General features: G+C 42.0%; 1 protein-coding gene across 4 annotated transcripts in view; it reads left to right on the top strand.

Annotated features, from left to right (window-relative positions):
- Positions 1-16,294, top strand: part of LOC139166533 (programmed cell death 1 ligand 1-like) — a 75,555-nt gene extending 59,261 nt beyond the window's left edge. For 2 of the 4 annotated variants that reach the window (XM_070750220.1, XM_070750222.1), the window contains 2 exons: positions 12,192-12,291; positions 14,110-16,294. In XM_070750220.1, coding sequence (XP_070606321.1) covers positions 12,192-12,291; positions 14,110-14,122 — 113 coding nt within the window. In that variant the 3' untranslated portion in view covers positions 14,123-16,294. Of the gene's footprint in view, positions 1-12,191; positions 12,296-14,109 lie in introns of those variants that run through there. The other 2 variants (XM_070750223.1, XM_070750224.1) reach the window with 2 other exon arrangements.
- The last annotated feature ends 263 nt before the right edge of the window (positions 16,295-16,557 follow it).

Consider the following 16,557-nt stretch of genomic DNA (forward strand, 5'->3'; position numbering starts at 1 on the left):
AGCCACCGCCTTCTCCTTTCCCCGTGGGAACGCCGCACCTCTTGTCTGCCCGACCTGAGAGGCACGAAACTGGTGCTCATGCTGGGCGGCCCGCCTGGAATGCCAGCAATGCCGCCGGGCCGATTGCCAAGCGGGGGCAGGGCGCGGAAGGAGGCGAAGGCGAGGAGAGCGCTGCTAACTGCAAGAATCTTGTAGAAGTTTGCCCGGGGGCGCTGCCCACATCTCAGAAGGGAAGAGGCGTAGGGAAAAAGCAGGGCGAAAAGTCCTGAAAACACCGCCAAAGCCGGCATCCCAAACCGTACGCGAGGGAAGGATGAGTCAGAGGCAGGTCTTGCCGGGCCGATTGCCGAGCGGGGGCGGGGCGCGGAAGGAGGTGAAGGCGCCGCCGCACTGGCCCCCATCCCGGACGGAGCGGCCTGAGGGGGCCGGTGCAGCGGCGCCTTCGCCTCCTTCCGCGGCCCACCCCCGCTCGGCAATCGGCCCGGCAAGACCTGCCTCTGACTCATCCTTCTTCCTGAGAGTTCCCTCGCGTACGGTTTGGGATGCCGGCTTTGGCGGTGTTTTCAGGACTTTTCGCCCCGCTTTTTCCCTACGCCTCTTCCCTTCTGACATGTGGGCAGCGCCCCCGGGCAAACTTCTACAAGATTCTTGCAGTTAGCAGCGTTCTCCTCGCCTTCGCCTCCTTCCGCGTCCCGCCTCCGCTTGGCAATCGGCCCGGCGGCATTGCTGGCGTTCCAGGCGGGCCGCCCGGCATGAGCACCGGTTTCGTGCCTCTCAGGCCGGGCAGATAAGAGGTGCGGTGCTCCCACGGGGAAAGGAGAAGGCAGTGGCTCAAGCCCTTCCCCGTGCGCCCCTCCGGAGGAGCCCCTCTGGCGGTTGTCCAGGCGGGTGAAGGTGGCTGGGCCGCTGACAGGGACAGGCGGTGAGCGCTCGTATCCCGAATTTGGACTCGTAAGTAGAACAAAAATATCTCTCCTCTCCTAGCTCGCATCTCGAAATGCTCGTATATAGAGCAGCTCGTATGTCGAGGTTCTACTGTATATCTGAAGATACAGCATTTTCCTGTTTGTAAGGACATTTTCTGTTACCTGTGTTTTTCTTGAATTTTATAAAACTGCCTTTGCCTTTTACCAGTGTATCTGGCTTCTCTTTTTGGGTTGGTATTGGCTTCTGGAGTGACCCAGACAGAACATCTACTGGGAGATTTTGGAGCATTCATGCTTCCTTCTGCAGCTGAGCTTTATGGGGAGGCTGACTTCAATTTTCCAGCAGGACTTGGCACCTGCCCACATTGCCAAAAGCACCAAAAACTGATTCATTGTGGGATTACTTTGCTTGATTGGCCAGCAAACTCCCCTGACCTGAACCCCATAGAGAATCTATGGGGCATTACCAAGAGAAAGATGAGAGACATGAGACTAAACAATGCAGAAGAGCTGAAGACTGCTATTGAAGCATCCTGGTCTCCCATAACACCTCAGCAGTGCCACAGGCTGACAGCTTCCATGTCACACCTTATTGAGGCAATAATTGCTGCAAAAGGGTCCCAAACCAAGTACTGTGTTACATATGCATGCTTATACTTTTCAGAGGTCTGATATTGTTCTATGTACAATCCTTTTTTATTGATCACATGTAATATTCTAATTTTCTGAGATGGTGGATTTACGGTTTTTATGAGCTGTACCCAATAATCATCACAATTATGACAAATCACGGCTTGAACTATTTTGCTCTCTTTCTGTTCTGTCGGGCTCTCTGGTAGACTCCTCCCAAAAATTCACAGGTACAAATTTCAGACACACACACATGTTTGAAAATTAAAAACAATATTCTTTATAATGAAAATTTTCTTAACCTAAGCCCTCTTTTGGTATAGCAAAGAGCACTCGTCTGGTTTAGTTTCAAAGTGGGGAATAATCAGCACATAAAAGGTCAAAGTCAGTAAAGCAGTCACGGAACACAACAATCAGATAATCCTCCAGAATGGCCAAACCCACAGGCTGCTATTTATAGCAGCATCACTAATTACCACAGCCCCACCCAACCACAGGTGGCCTCATTTTCTTTGATAATAATCTCTCAGTTGTTGCTGCCTATGCATCACTCTCCGCATGCGTGGCTGTATCATTAACTCTTGTTCTGAATATAAGGAGGAGCTAGATAATTGATCTCCTTCTGAGCTGTCTGCCACACTCTCCTCCTCCCTGTCACTCATGTCTTCTTGGTCAGAGGAGCCTTCATCAGCAGATTCCACGGGGGGGGGGGGGGGAAACAGGCCTGCAGCATGTGGATGTCTCCCCCACATCCACAGTCCTTGGGGCAGGAGCTGGGGCAGAGCTAACCACAACACTTTCATATATTACATTTCACCTTTTAAGTTGCATTACTGAAATAAATGAACTTTTGCATGATATTCTAATTTTTTGAGTTTCACTTGTATATTGAATATGAAATAATAGAATAATCATAGGTCCACAATAGATTCTGACAATATGCAGCTCTGTATAATTGTCACTTCCCCATTTTTGAAAGCTCATTAGCTTTCAGCAATCTTACCCAGCAATATTATGAGATCGCGAGAATAATGAAAACTTATCATATATCACAAGATATTATAATGATCTCATGACATTTGGTGTTTTTGCAAGTTATGGGCCTTTCCTTTTTAATGAATGTAATTATCATTTGATGAACATCAGAGCCCCTGATGCCACAGGAATCATATTTGTAATTCTTGTGATATGTGGAAATAAAATGTGAAACACACTGACAACTATGTTCTAATAATCAGAAAGTATGAAGACTAGTCGTACTCATTTTTAGCTGAATGTATTGATCACTTTGCCATATAAATTTCCATCTGATCTAATCTACTAAGAATCCACATACAAAAGTACAGGTCACTTTCAGATATCTTCAGTCAAGGTTGAAAAGTAGGGGTTAGCATCAGGCTACTATACACATTCCTGTTTTAACATACATAGAATGGTAAGAATTGTTCATATTAAATCCTCAAAGAAATAGAACATTTTATGAATCTTAGCTTGTCAGTTTTGCTACTCAATTAGTTTTTGCCATTAATCTTTATTCAAATTTAGCAACAATTAATCTATCTCAGGAATTAACCCTTGATAGGTTTCGTATGTTTTGTTTGTTTGGTTTGTAGGGATAAATTATATAAATATATCCAATTTATATTTCTATTTTCAAACTTTTAGTCCATTCCATATAGTTACTGGCTAGTTTTCAGTAGGACATTGTCTAGAAAGCAAGTTTCACATCGGAAAACAGACAGGAGGATTAATCCTTTTGTTGGGATAATAGCATTATCATTAGTTGTAGAGCTATAGTTGCCTGTATTTTATGCAGCACTTAGTTCTTTCGCAAGTTACTCAAGACCCACCTATATCGCCAGGCAAGGGGGAATTAAGACACCTCCCCCAGGCTTTCTTATATTTTATGTTTGGTAGGTTTTTTAAATTTTTTGGGGGGGTTATATAATTTTATTATTAGATTTGTTCCATTGTTATACTGTTTTTATTATTGTTGTGAGCCTCCCCGAGTCTTCGGAGAGGGGCGGCATACAAATCTAATAAATTGAATTGAATTGAATTGAATTCTTGAACGTCTATCATGCTAGTATGATCTGTTTTTGCAAGGTTATATGATGAATTAATTCAGCTATAGATTATTCACACAGGTTTTGTGAAAATAAGGTTAAAGGATCTGGAAAAAATATTTATTTGTTTATTTTAAATACTGTCATTACACGGTATTTAAAGATCAAAAACAACAGAACACTACTATAATAGTTTTTTCTCCACTGCATCTGGAAGGAGAGTCCAACATGGGTATTTAACCAATCCTATTGGTAGAGACTGAGTAAAAAATTAGCATAATAATAGGTACCGGCCCCTTGCAGTCCCCCATGAGCTCAGTTTTAAAAACTCAGTCCCAGAGTAGAGACATACTGTTTTACTTAAAGAAATTTGATTGTTGTTTACCAGTTTAATCTTGTTTCTTTTGTCTCCTTACAGATTTGATCAGCGTTGGAGGAAGGGGTCTCTGTCCTCCGCGGACAACACCCCCAACGATCTCCTTAGGGGCTGCTTCCCCCCGAGGGAACTGCCCCCAAGAGGAGCACCTCAGCCCGGAGTCCCTGGCCCCAGCGGTCAAACAAGGGCTGCGAGCCGAAGGTGGGGGGGTCCCCCCCCCACTGGGAGGCTCGAGGAGGACAAATGCCCCCGGAGGGGTTTTGCGAACAGCGCCGGAGCCCGGATCAGCTGTTAAGCAGCGAGAGGAGAAAGCCGCAGAGGCTACCGCCGCCGCAGCCGCCAGAGCTAAAATCGCTGCGGCTGGCCTGTGAGAGGTCCATCGAGGTCCGGATGACCGAGAACGGGCTGGGTGAGCCCGAATAGGCGGCGAGAGCGGGGGTTAAGCGCAAAAAGCCCGCGAAGACGCTGGGCAGCGCCATTTTGGAAAGACCCCCCACGGAGCGCAAAGGCGCCAACCGGAAGGGCTTCCGGCAGCTGAGAGGCGCAAATTGGGCTTCGGCTCTAATGCGCAACCGCAAGGGCGAGGCCAGCAGCAGCAGCCATTTTTACTATTAGTGACGAAGCTGCTGAGAGGCAATTTCCCGGGCAATTCACCTGATACAACCACCGGAGCTGTGAGTACAATGGATGATAAGCCCAGTACCGAGAAAGCCAGCTCCCCAGTGGTGAGCAAGGAAAAGGATAAGGGGAAGGATAAGGAGAGGTCAAAGCCCTCCCAGTCCCCTGCTTCGGTGGCCTCATTGAAAGAGGCAGAAAAGTGCATAAAAGCGCTAGAGAAGAAATTGGAGGCAGCATTACACCCCTCCCCCTCGCCAGTACCATTGGCTCAGAGGCAGGCAACCACACCTGAACCTATGACTCCACAGTCAGCCTTTGGACACATGGGGCCCCTCCAAGAGGGTGACTGGTCCCCAGAAGGGCAGTTCATGACATTGCCACAGGCCCCGTCTCCAGCATTGTCCTGGACTAGACCTGAACCTTCAGGGCCTCCAAGAAGGGGCACCCAGGCACCTTCGGCTACGTTTACCCCTACAGCGGCTGGGCTGCGATCCCAGACTGGTTCATGGCAACACATGCCTCCAGATCTACAGGAGATGTTCGCGAATGTCTATGCTCAAGGAGTGAATGCCGGGGCAGGTCAGCAGGTGAACCGTCCTCAGACTCAAGCAAGAAACCTTTGGCCAGTACTGCCCCCTCGGGCTTGGGGTCTCTTTCAGAGGATCCGGATTTTGGCGAGGACAGTGACAAAGAGTACGAATTCTCAGAGGATGAGAACACCCCAGAGCAGCAGCCAGTGGCTGGCCTGTTTAAACCTACACTGTTTCGGACCCTACTTTTCAAAGCAAAGCAGGTAATGGACCTGCAGGGAGCTGCCAAGACACCTGAAGCAGAGACCGGCAAGACATCAGCTTCCCTTTTACGAGAACCCCAACCCGAGTCGGACCACATCCTGGCCTCGCACATTTTTGTTGAGGGAGTTAAAAAGCCCTGGCAGCACCCCGCAGCGGCCCAGGGGCCTTCGAATTTGGAGCGAAAGTTCTACACATTCGACGAGGAGGTGGAAAAACTTTTGGAGTTTCCCCCCATTGACCAGCCGGTAGTCACGCTGGTTTCTAGTGCCCTGGTACCGTCAGAGACAGGGGAAAGCTTGAAACCAGAGGACAGGAAGGCGGAAACCCTATTGCGCAAGACCCACCAGATGGCGAGCTCGGGTTTCCGAGCGGCTGCCGCAGCCTCCTTCTTCAACAGGGCCTCTATCATGTGGCTCCAGGAACTGAAGTCACGCCTCGGCCCGGAGGAGGCCAGACTTCGCCAGGATATCAGTAAACTGCAGGCCGCAGCTGTGTTTTCTGCCGATGCCACCCTACACACAGCTAAGTTTGCCAGTAGAGGCATGGCCACTACACTGTCGTCACGCCGACTGTTGTGGCTAAGAAATTGGCCAGCGGACTTGAAATCAAAATGGCGCCTGGCATCAGCCCCGCTGCAGGGATCAATGCTCTTCGGCGACATTCTGGATAAAGTCCTCATTGAGGACAAGGACAAGAGGAAGGTCCTCCTTAAGTCCAATAGATGCCAGGACCGTCGCTTTACTCCCTACACTAGACGGCAGAAGCCACGTTGGGATTCTTCTACCGGACAGGGACAGGCGCAGAGAGGTTTTCACCAGAACCAATATTCCCAACAAGAGGCCTCCAGTGGTTTCTCTTACCAGCTCAGAGAGCCAAGGTCAGCCACTCACAAAGGACTATCATCTTACCAAAGAGAGTCAGAGGGTCGTTGAAGTGGTGGCTTACCGAAGCAATTCAGGAAGGCTCCCCCTTTTGTACTCAGGACCGTCTCATTCTCACCAGAGACGCCAGTTTATACGGATGGAGTGCCCACCTGGGACGACATATGGCCTAAGGACAATGGACGGTGGAGGAACTGGCTTCGGTCAATATAAACTTCTTAGAACTAAGGGCAGTGTTTCTAGCCCTACTGGCCTTTGCCCCCATAGTGGAGGGCAAACACATACTTATCTTAACAATGTAGCGACCAGGGCCCACCTGAATCACCAGGGAGGCACAAGGTCACAACGACTTATGGAGGAAACTACGATGCTTTTCAACTGGGCCGAGACCCATTTAGCATCGCTGACCGCAGAACATATCGCAGGGATCAGCAATTCCACAGCGGATTGGCTCAGCAGGACTACCCTGGACCCGTCAGAGTGGCAACTCGATCCAGACCTGTTCGATCAGTTGACCCAGAGGTTCGGGGTTCCCCTAGTGGACCTATTTGCCAGCAGCCAGAACACCCAGCTCCCGCGGTTTTTCACACGTTTTCCGGACCCAAAGGCAGAAGGGACCAACGCTCTACTGTCACCTTGGCCCCCCGGTCTCCTGTACGCCTTCCCTCCCGTGAATCTCATCCCGAGGGTGGTGGAGAAGATTCTTCACGAGGAAGCGGAAGTGATCTTACTAGCACCGCACTGGCCACGTCGGCCGTGGTTCGCGGACTTGGTGGAGCTTTCAGTGTCACCCCCGTGGAGAATCCCGGATCAGATCATCTCGTTGAGCCAGGGGAATCTGCAACACCCAGATCCCCAATGGCTGCACTTGACAGGCTGGCACTTGAAAGGCATAAATTGAAGCAGTTGGACTTACCAGAGAAGGTCATAGATACCATGCAGGCTGCCAGGCACCCATCGACTTCACGGATTTATCAGGCGACCTGGGCAGCATTTTGTAACTTTTGCAACAAAGATTTACGTGACCCTAGGGAAGCTTCTGTAATTACAGTTTTGGAATTTTTACAAGCAGGGGTGGAGCGTGGCCTAGCCCGTAATACCTTAAGAAGACAGGTGGCAGCCCTAGCCACCATGATTCAAACTCCAGAGTCTCGTTCCTTGGCTCAGCATGCTTGGATCAGAGACTTTATTAAGGGAGCCACGAATAAACATTCCCCGCCTGTCAGGAGATTTCCATCCTGGGACCTCACGTGGGTACTTAAGGCCTTAACTAAGCCTCCCTTTGAACCGTTGAGGTCTATACCAATTAGGCTACTTTCCATCAAGACAGCCTTCCTTGTGGCTATTACATCTGCACGCAGGGTGTCGGAGATATCGGCCCTATCTGTGAGACCTGACCTCTGTGTCTTTTACCCAGATAGGGTGGTCCTTCGATTGGACCCCACTTTTGTGCCAAAAGTGAACACGGCGTTCCACAGGAAGCAGGAACTAATTCTTGCGGATTTCTGTACTCATGGGAGTCATCCGTCGGAGCTGCTGTGGCATAAGGTGGATGTCCGAAGAGCTCTAAAGATTTACATTAGAAGGACGGAGGAGTTCCGTAAGTCTGAGACTCTCTTTATTTCATTTTCTGAATATAGGAAAGGACTTGGACTATCGGCAAAATCCATTAGTCGTTGGATTAAGGACTGTATTTCGGAGGCCTACAGGGCCGGAGGACACATAGTTCCGGAAGGATTGACAGCTCACTCAACCAGGAGTGCGGCAACTTCAGCGGCTTGGTCTACTCAAGCATCAATAGAGGACATTTGTCGGGCTGCAACCTGGGCAGCCCCTACGACGTTTATTAGACATTACAAGTTGGACTCCTTTGCTTCAGCGGAAGCGGCCTTTGGCAGGAGGGTTCTTCAAAGAGTTTGTGTTTCTCCTAAGTCCCTAGCTAGACCTTCTCTCTCCCATGGGTTTTAAAGATCTTTGGTATATCCCATGTTGGACTCTCCTTCCAGATGCAGTGGAGAAGACCCGTTGTACCTACCTGAACGGTCTTCTCGATGCACTGGAAGGAGAGTCCAAACCCACCCGGTAGTTGAAGTTCAGGGACACCGGAGGTTGGGTTGGTTCATGAGTTATTGAATTGTTCAATAAAAGTTGGTTATCCTCTTAAGTGCCTTTCGTTTTTAAAACTGAGCTCATGGGGGACTGCAAGGTGGCGGTACCTATTATTATGCTAATTTTTTACTCAGTCTCTACCAATAGGATTGGTTAAATACCCATGTTGGACTCTCCTTCCAGTGTATCGAGAAGACCGTTCAGGTAGGTACAACGGGTCTTCTCTGTTGCCCATTTTATCTGATGCAGCACGAATTGCAGCTCATCAAAGTTCAGGACATAATAATTATATATGTGTGTATTTATGGTGTCAAACCTTTGTTATTTTTCGCAGAAAATCTCTGCTTCTAGGAACTTCTCTCCCTATGTATCAAAAAGTAAACAAGTGTTTAAAAATCCCCTCAACTACAATCTGCAATTTTGAAAATAAAATGTGGTATTTAAGAGTAAAATGCTTTTGTTTTTTCATGTAGCTGTGGAGTTCAGAGAATGTTGGTTTGGAATTTCTTTTGGGGTAGTGGTTAAAGAGGGAAATTCTCCTGGATGTCTGCTTTAGAATATATAATGTAGGCAGGTATTATTTGCTTTTTTTAGTGTTATGCAAAAATGATGTAATACAAGAGAAGCAAAGGAACCCACTGTCTTGTTTTCATCATTTTAATGTGTATAAACAATAATTGGTTGTCAAATATAAATAATGTGTATATCTTAGAAAAAACGTGTTTTTTTCTTAAAACAACTTCAGAAGAGAAGGATTTAGGGGTAATAATTTCTGACAGTCTCAAAATGGGTGAACAGTGCGTTCAGGCGGTAGGGAAAGCAAGTAGAATGCTTGGCTGCATAGCTAGAGATATAATAAGCAGGAAGAGGGAGATTGTGATCCCACTGTATAGAGCGCTGGTGAGACCACATTTGGAATATGTGCTCAGTTCTGGAGACCTCACCTACAAAAAGATATTGATAAAATTGAACCGGTCCAAAGACATTACAAAATGGTGGAAGGTTTTAAGCATAAAACCTATCAGGAAAGACTTAATGAACTCAATCTGTATAGTCTGGAGGACATAAGGAAAGGGGGAGACATGATCGAAACATTTAAATATGTTAAGGGGTTAAATAAGGTTTAGGAGTGAAGTGTTTTTAATAGGGAAGTGAACACAAGGACAAGGGGGCACAATCTGAGGTTAGTTGGGGGAAAGATCAGAAGCAATGTGAGAAAACATTTTACTGAAAGAGTAGTAGATGCTTGGAACAAACTTCGGAGCAGACATGGTTGGTAAATCCACAGTAACTGAATTTAAATATGCCTGGGATAAACATATATCCATCCTAAGATAAAATACAGGGAATAGTAAAAGGGTAGACTAGATGGACCACGAGGTCTTTTTCTGCCATCAATCTCCCAAGTTTCTATGTTTAACAAATATCCACTTATAAAAGCAAATTGTTATTAATTACTTGTGATGACTTACTGTAGATGGTTTGGTTCCCTATAGATGAGAATTTTCTATGAATTCTGCATTTTTAAAATAAATTGACAATTCAAGTGTTGTCCTTTTTCCCTTAAAATTTATAACATTGTCCTTTCAATGATTATTCAGAAATAATTCCATAATGTGGGATTAGTGACAAATAAAACTGCAGAATTATTGTTGCAGCATTCTACCACTTTAAAAGCTGACTGGAGAGGCCCACAGTGCCTATTTTATCACTGCTCACCAGATGAAAACTTTTATTGATAAAAGTTTAATCCTGAACATGTATTGGAATCACTTTTACCGTAGCTAGAAGATGATAACCTGTCTAACCTTTTTCTATTACAGAGTAGCAAATTACTTTGCCATATAGGAGAGTAGTGGCACAAACCTAGTCAAAGTTAACCACATATGCTTTAAAAACTAGAGATGTTCTTCTTACAATATGTACAATAATTCAACAAGCCACTAACCTAGTTGGATCTTCTTAGTAAAGACTCTGACAGTAGACAATCACTCTTAAGATCAAAAGTCAATTGGGTTTGGAGTTAATGAATATTCATCTTTTTTTTCTAAGATTTTTGTGGTCATTATAGAAACCTTGACATTAGGAAAGTACTAATAAGATTATAAATTTATAAATTTCTATTTACTAATAAGATTATAATCTTCCTATTATCAGGAAGGGAACAATAGATACCATGACTGTGTGGAAGGGCATAAATTTTGCAACAATGTTTTGGACTGTCAGACTTTGGCAAAGAATTGGCAAAGAATGTATTTTTTTTCCTTTCTGGACACTTTATTCTCTTTTCTTCAGAGGACTAGGTATACAAGCATTAGCTGCTGACTTGGTTTAAGTATTTTCAGGATAGAGCTGACTGTAATGGATTCATCTAACTCTAGGCACAATTGAGTTTATTCAAGGCTGAATTTCACTCTCTTACCTGGATTAATTGCCTTTTTTCTGACCACACTTGCCTCACTGACCCAGATAAATTGCTATGCTAGCAGTTTTTTTAAAAAGAAAAAAATGAAGAGTAATTTAGGTGTGATTAATTAACCAAGATAATAAGATTAGGTGTATGTAATAAAAATGTCTTCTTGTACCCAGTTTACATTGAATGAACCATCTTTTTTTCTTTTCTTTTTTTAAAATATTTTTATTAATTTATATACATTAAAAACAGTACAAAAATACATACTATACAAATAACCTATGCATACTAATGAATTTTTTAATTCATTTTTAAATAGCCCTATATAAGTATATCCTGTCCACCTAGAAAGGCTACTCAAAAAAATGTGCTCTGTGATAAATTAACAGATAGCCATATTTTGGTGCCAGTTTGTCACAGACCAACATCTGTAGTAGATGGTGGGAGGATTAAAAACTAACCTAAACAAAATATCTTCCTTTACTTTTGTGCTTAATTTTATTGGTAAGGACCTGGGAATAGAAGGTAGGTTAGAGTCTCTTAGGACATTGTGTTAAGAACAAGAAGGCCGAAGAGGGTGACATGAAATTAAGAACTCTTACAAATATCAGCGTGGAACATTAGGATCAGAGAGTGATTCTTGGCAGACAACTCAAAGTCTTACCATAGTTAAAATGGATTAAATAGCTCTGGGAGCTGTTGAAGATGGATCATATATCATTGGTGTTTATCCAGAGTAGAATTAACCAGTAAATCTAAAATGAAGTGATCAATTTCCACTAATTAACCTTTATGGGATCCTGGGTGACCCCAAAAGAAAACACACAGGGTTTTTAAGGACACATTCTGGAGAAGGAAATATGTTGAAGAGGAAAAGCACTATGGAAAATCTAGTTAGATAATCCCAAAATTATTTGGAGTTGGAGGGAACAGAGCATAAGATCAAACTTTGCCTTCCAGATATTCTCTCATTATCTCTGTAGTTTGAGATTGGTTAATATTATTAAACCTTTTCCTTAATCTTAGAGTGGTAAAATAGTAACAGTGTGAGGAGTAAGGTCTGTAGAGAGTGTACATGTATTAAACCCACATCATATTGTATGTAGAACTTCTTTCTTACTAACACACACATCTAGATTGTGGATTGCTTTCTTAAAGTGCTTTGATAACACACACATCTAGATTGTGAGAGTTTCTCATTTTGGAAAGGAGAAATTGTCTACTAAAGAATAAGATAATGTTAAAACTTGTAGAACTACTTGCATGCTCAAATTAAGATTTAGCTCTTTATCCAAATAACAGATTTATTTATTTGTGTTTTATTGAAATAAGAGGAGGGGAAATCTGCGATTTAACTTTGTTGTTGTTGCTGCACTAGTTCACAAGCATCCAAGGTCCTCTACTACACATCAGTCACTGGCAACAAATGAAATACTTTTGGAGAAATCTACTGGGCAGACACCTTCAGAGCTGGGGAGGTAAGCTTGGTGCTCCGCATTGTCATCTTAAACAAATGAAAATAGAGTAAGAGTTGGAAATAGCCCATTTCAATTTCCCCTTGCGCCTATAAACTCTTCACAGAAGATGGTCTCCATAAATATATTAGCTAGAAAGAGCCCACCACCACTCTTGCTAATTATTGTCAAACTGGTTTTAGAAGTTTATTTTACTATTCAAATCCCACACCATACAAGCCAATACATTATAATAATTGAGGTGGTAGGAGTAGGTGTTAACTCAAGTTCAACGTTATTCTAAGCTAAGAAAATTTGTTGTCTCCCAAATCTACACAATAAAGTTGTTGTGGGAAACACTATAGAGACAGGATATAAACAAATTGATAACCCTACTGTATAGTTTAAATTCATATTTTCATATTGTATATACGTATTATATTTGATTAGAGGGTAGATAACATATTTTGGGCATCATCTCATCTGCTATTATATATTTTTCACAAAACCTGCATGTTTTTTATATCTGAAATGAATGTTGAATTTGTCTATTAAATATCATTAAATCATTTTCAGCATATTTATCTAAATTAGCTTAATACTATTAAGATAATATTTAAAAAAATATTTAGTTCTCCCAGCCAATTTTGTATTATTTGCAGATACAATGTTCTCTTTTGTATATTAAATGTTGGCATGATGTGGAAGTCCACTGGCATTTTATTAGATCTTTTAAATGCCATTCATTCAAATTAAATTATTAGATCTTTTACATGCCATTCATTCAAATCTTACACAAGTACCTACTATCTACAGTGCACTTCAGAATTTCATATAGCAGTTACAGTTATTTAAAACTTACAGCAAAAAAATTCCTTAAATGCCTTAGATTTTTTTTAAAAATGCATTTTATGCCTCCTTCTAAACTGTAACAAGCAAGTCAGCCTTTGGTTACCAATTATTCAATGAAATACAAAATAACTTCTAAAATTTAATATTCTGTTAAGTTTATATTTTCAGGTACTGCAATGAATACCTGAATACACTGAATCAAAGTTTCTCTAGATAATTTTTATGAGATTTGGCTAAGTGAAAAGAATATTTGAATCCTGTTTACATTTTATCCATAGTTTGGACACCAGGTTTCTGAATGTGTTACTGACCACAGTAGTGTAACTCTTACAATTTTGCTCTTTTCATCTTTCCAGTTATATTTTTATTTCATTCATTCATTTATACCCATCTTCCTTCCTTCCTTCCTTCCTTCCTTCTTTCCTTCCTTTCTCTGTCTCTCTGTACACACACACAGAGTATAGCTTTTACCCATGAATGATAGAAAGTTTTGTTAAGCATTATTTTTTAACACAAATACACATGGGGTGAAAGAGTTAGACATCTTTGTTACTGGCTTTATCAACATTTCCAAAAACAGTAACAATATTTTAAAATTAACTTTAAAAAAACAATCTGAATTCCACATTATGCCTAAATAATGTTTCATCTCGAATAAAAATGGAGCCAAGTAAAAACAAATAAAGAAGTGAGTTTTGATCCACTTATAAAACTTTGTTTCCTTCTTCCCAGTTTTGAAATGATTAATTTAGAAAAGGACAGATATGTATTAAAGGTTCCATAGCATTATATCCCTTGCATTATTCCAGACTTTGAAGGTTAATGGGAACATTCCATACCTATGAAATTATTAGTCACATTAAATGTGAAACCACCTAACTTTTCGTGTTATTATATTAGATATTCAAGGGTGTCCCCCCCCCCCTCTGAATTTGCAACAAACTCCATTCTTCATGTATTTTACTTTTCTTTTTCTTTTTGTATTCTCAGATCTCCACCCTGATTTTACGTTGCGTGCCCAGACTTACTTTGGTAAGAGATTCTGATATTGAGCTGGGATGAAGATTTCTCCTAACAGAATCTAATGTTGACTATAAACACAAACATATTTGAAGATTTCCCTTTACCTACATGAAGAAGATGGGTGGAAATTTGTATGGACTTGGACGCTAGTCAGGACTGCATCTGATGAAGTCTTGGAATGACAAGTTGTAGACAAAATTATATGGTAGTCATAGTCCTGTTCGAAGAATAGTTTTCAAGTTTGAAAAACTGGGGGGGAAAAGACAGTTCAAATCACATTCAAACTGCTGTGAAGAAAACTGAGATGTTTGTTGCGCTGGGGTTTTGCCTGTCATTAATGCTAGAGTATTGGGGGGGGGGGTTTTTACTAAAAATAACCTGACTTTGTGACTCTTTTTTACTTCTTTGTATGAATTGTTTTTTGTCTTATTTATAAAAGATGGTATGGAAGCTTAGTGTTAATAACAATTGGAGAAGCATATAAGCCAGTGATGGCGAAACTATGGCATGCGTGCCACAAGTGACACACGGAGCCATATCGGTAGGTATGCAAGCTTAAGTCCAGCACGCATGCACATGCCATCCTGTTGGTTTTTGGGCCTTCTGGGCCCACTGGGATGTTTTTTGCGCTGGGGTTTTGTCTGTCATTAATGCTAGAGTATTGGGGGTTTTTACTAAAAATAACCTGACTTTGTGACTTTCTTTTTTACTTCTTTGTATGAATTGTTTTTTGTCTTATTTATAAAAGATGGTATGGAAGCTTAGTGTTAATAACAATTGGAGAAGCATATAAGCCAGTGATGGCGAAACTATGGCATGCGTGCCACAAGTGACACACGGAGCCATGTCAGTAGGTATGCAAGCTTAAGTCCAGGATGCACGTGCCATCCTGTTGGTTTTTGGGCCTTCTGGGCCCACTGGGAGTCGGGAAACAAGCTGTTTCCAGCCCCCAGAAGGGCTGGGGAAAGCCTGTTTTTTGCCTAGAAAGGCTCTGGAGTGTGAGAAGAGCAAAAAAACCCTGGAATTCCAGTCCAACTAGAAGTTGGCAAACAGGCCATTTTCTGCCTCTGAAGGGAGAGGCCGTTTTTGCCCACCACAGGCTCCTAGAAAGGATCTGAAATATAGAACATTGACGGCAGAAAAAGACCTCATGGTCCATCTAGTCTGCCCTTATACTATTTCCTATATTTTATCTTAGGATGGATATATGTTTATCCCAGGCATGTTTAGTTACTGTTGAGAAGCCTAGGGAGAGTAAAAAACGGCCATGCTATCGCGTACCAGAAGCAAAAAGCGTCATGTGTGCATGTTCTGGGGAGGCACGCGTGCACATGACCCCCCCCCATGCTCCTCTTTTTTGACATGTGAATCAAAAAAGGTTCACCATCACTGATATAAGCCCCCCCAAAAAAATGTTTGTTTGTACTCATATATCACTAGAGTACAGCACAACTTAGAAAACCTGTTTTTTTTAAAAACAAAATAAATCTGTTACTGTAAAGTAGTGCCCTTAAAAACAGTCTACAATTAGTCCAAAAAGTCATTAATCTTTGTGAACTGATCCCTGCAAGATAGGATTTTAGAGTAATAAAGAGATGTTTCTCATATGTACAGTACTAGTAATTCCATGCATTTCATAGCAGACATATGCAGGGTATTAATATTGTTCTGAAACCAGGTAATTCCTAGGAATTATAGTATGCCTACAACGTAGGTAAATGTAGCTTTTCATTTTGGAAACTTCCCTTAAATGGAACTTGGATCATGAATAACCCTGCTTATTTATAATGGAAATCTGAACAATGTAAGAAATTATATCACTTAACTTGGTGCTATAAAATAATCTAGAATTAATAAACAACGTGCAATTTTTTATATAAGGCATAGAGTTTATACTTTTGATCAATTAATAATGAAAGCAATGAATTTTATTTGTTTCCATTTTAAAGAACAAATATTATATTCCATTAGTGATTAACCAATTCAATATGGATAGAAGACTGGAAATAGAGTTTAATGTCCTTACATTGCCACAAGAAATCAAAGTCCAGTTCCCATTGAATTCCGTTGACCCTTATCTACCAATTTAGTGCTGACCATTATTTGACTAGATTCTTGTACATAGGCTTGAATAAAGCTTCTATGATGTAAACTTATGACTGGTCTGATTCTTTGCATCTGACAAAATGTAGATGATTCCAATGGAAGATAGTAGCTGAAAAGCAATAGAATAGTTATTCCTTTTTAAAAAGAATTACCGGTATTTCATCAATTTTACATAACCATCCATACATGTACCATAATATCAAAACATACATAATTATACATTTATTTCCAAAATGCCATAAACAAATATCCTAAATTTGCACCATTTGTACATTTATCTCCCGTCTATATTTCATACTACTCCCCTCC

This window comes from Erythrolamprus reginae, chromosome 4 (assembly GCF_031021105.1).
Source record: "Erythrolamprus reginae isolate rEryReg1 chromosome 4, rEryReg1.hap1, whole genome shotgun sequence".
NCBI lineage: Eukaryota > Metazoa > Chordata > Lepidosauria > Squamata > Dipsadidae > Erythrolamprus > Erythrolamprus reginae.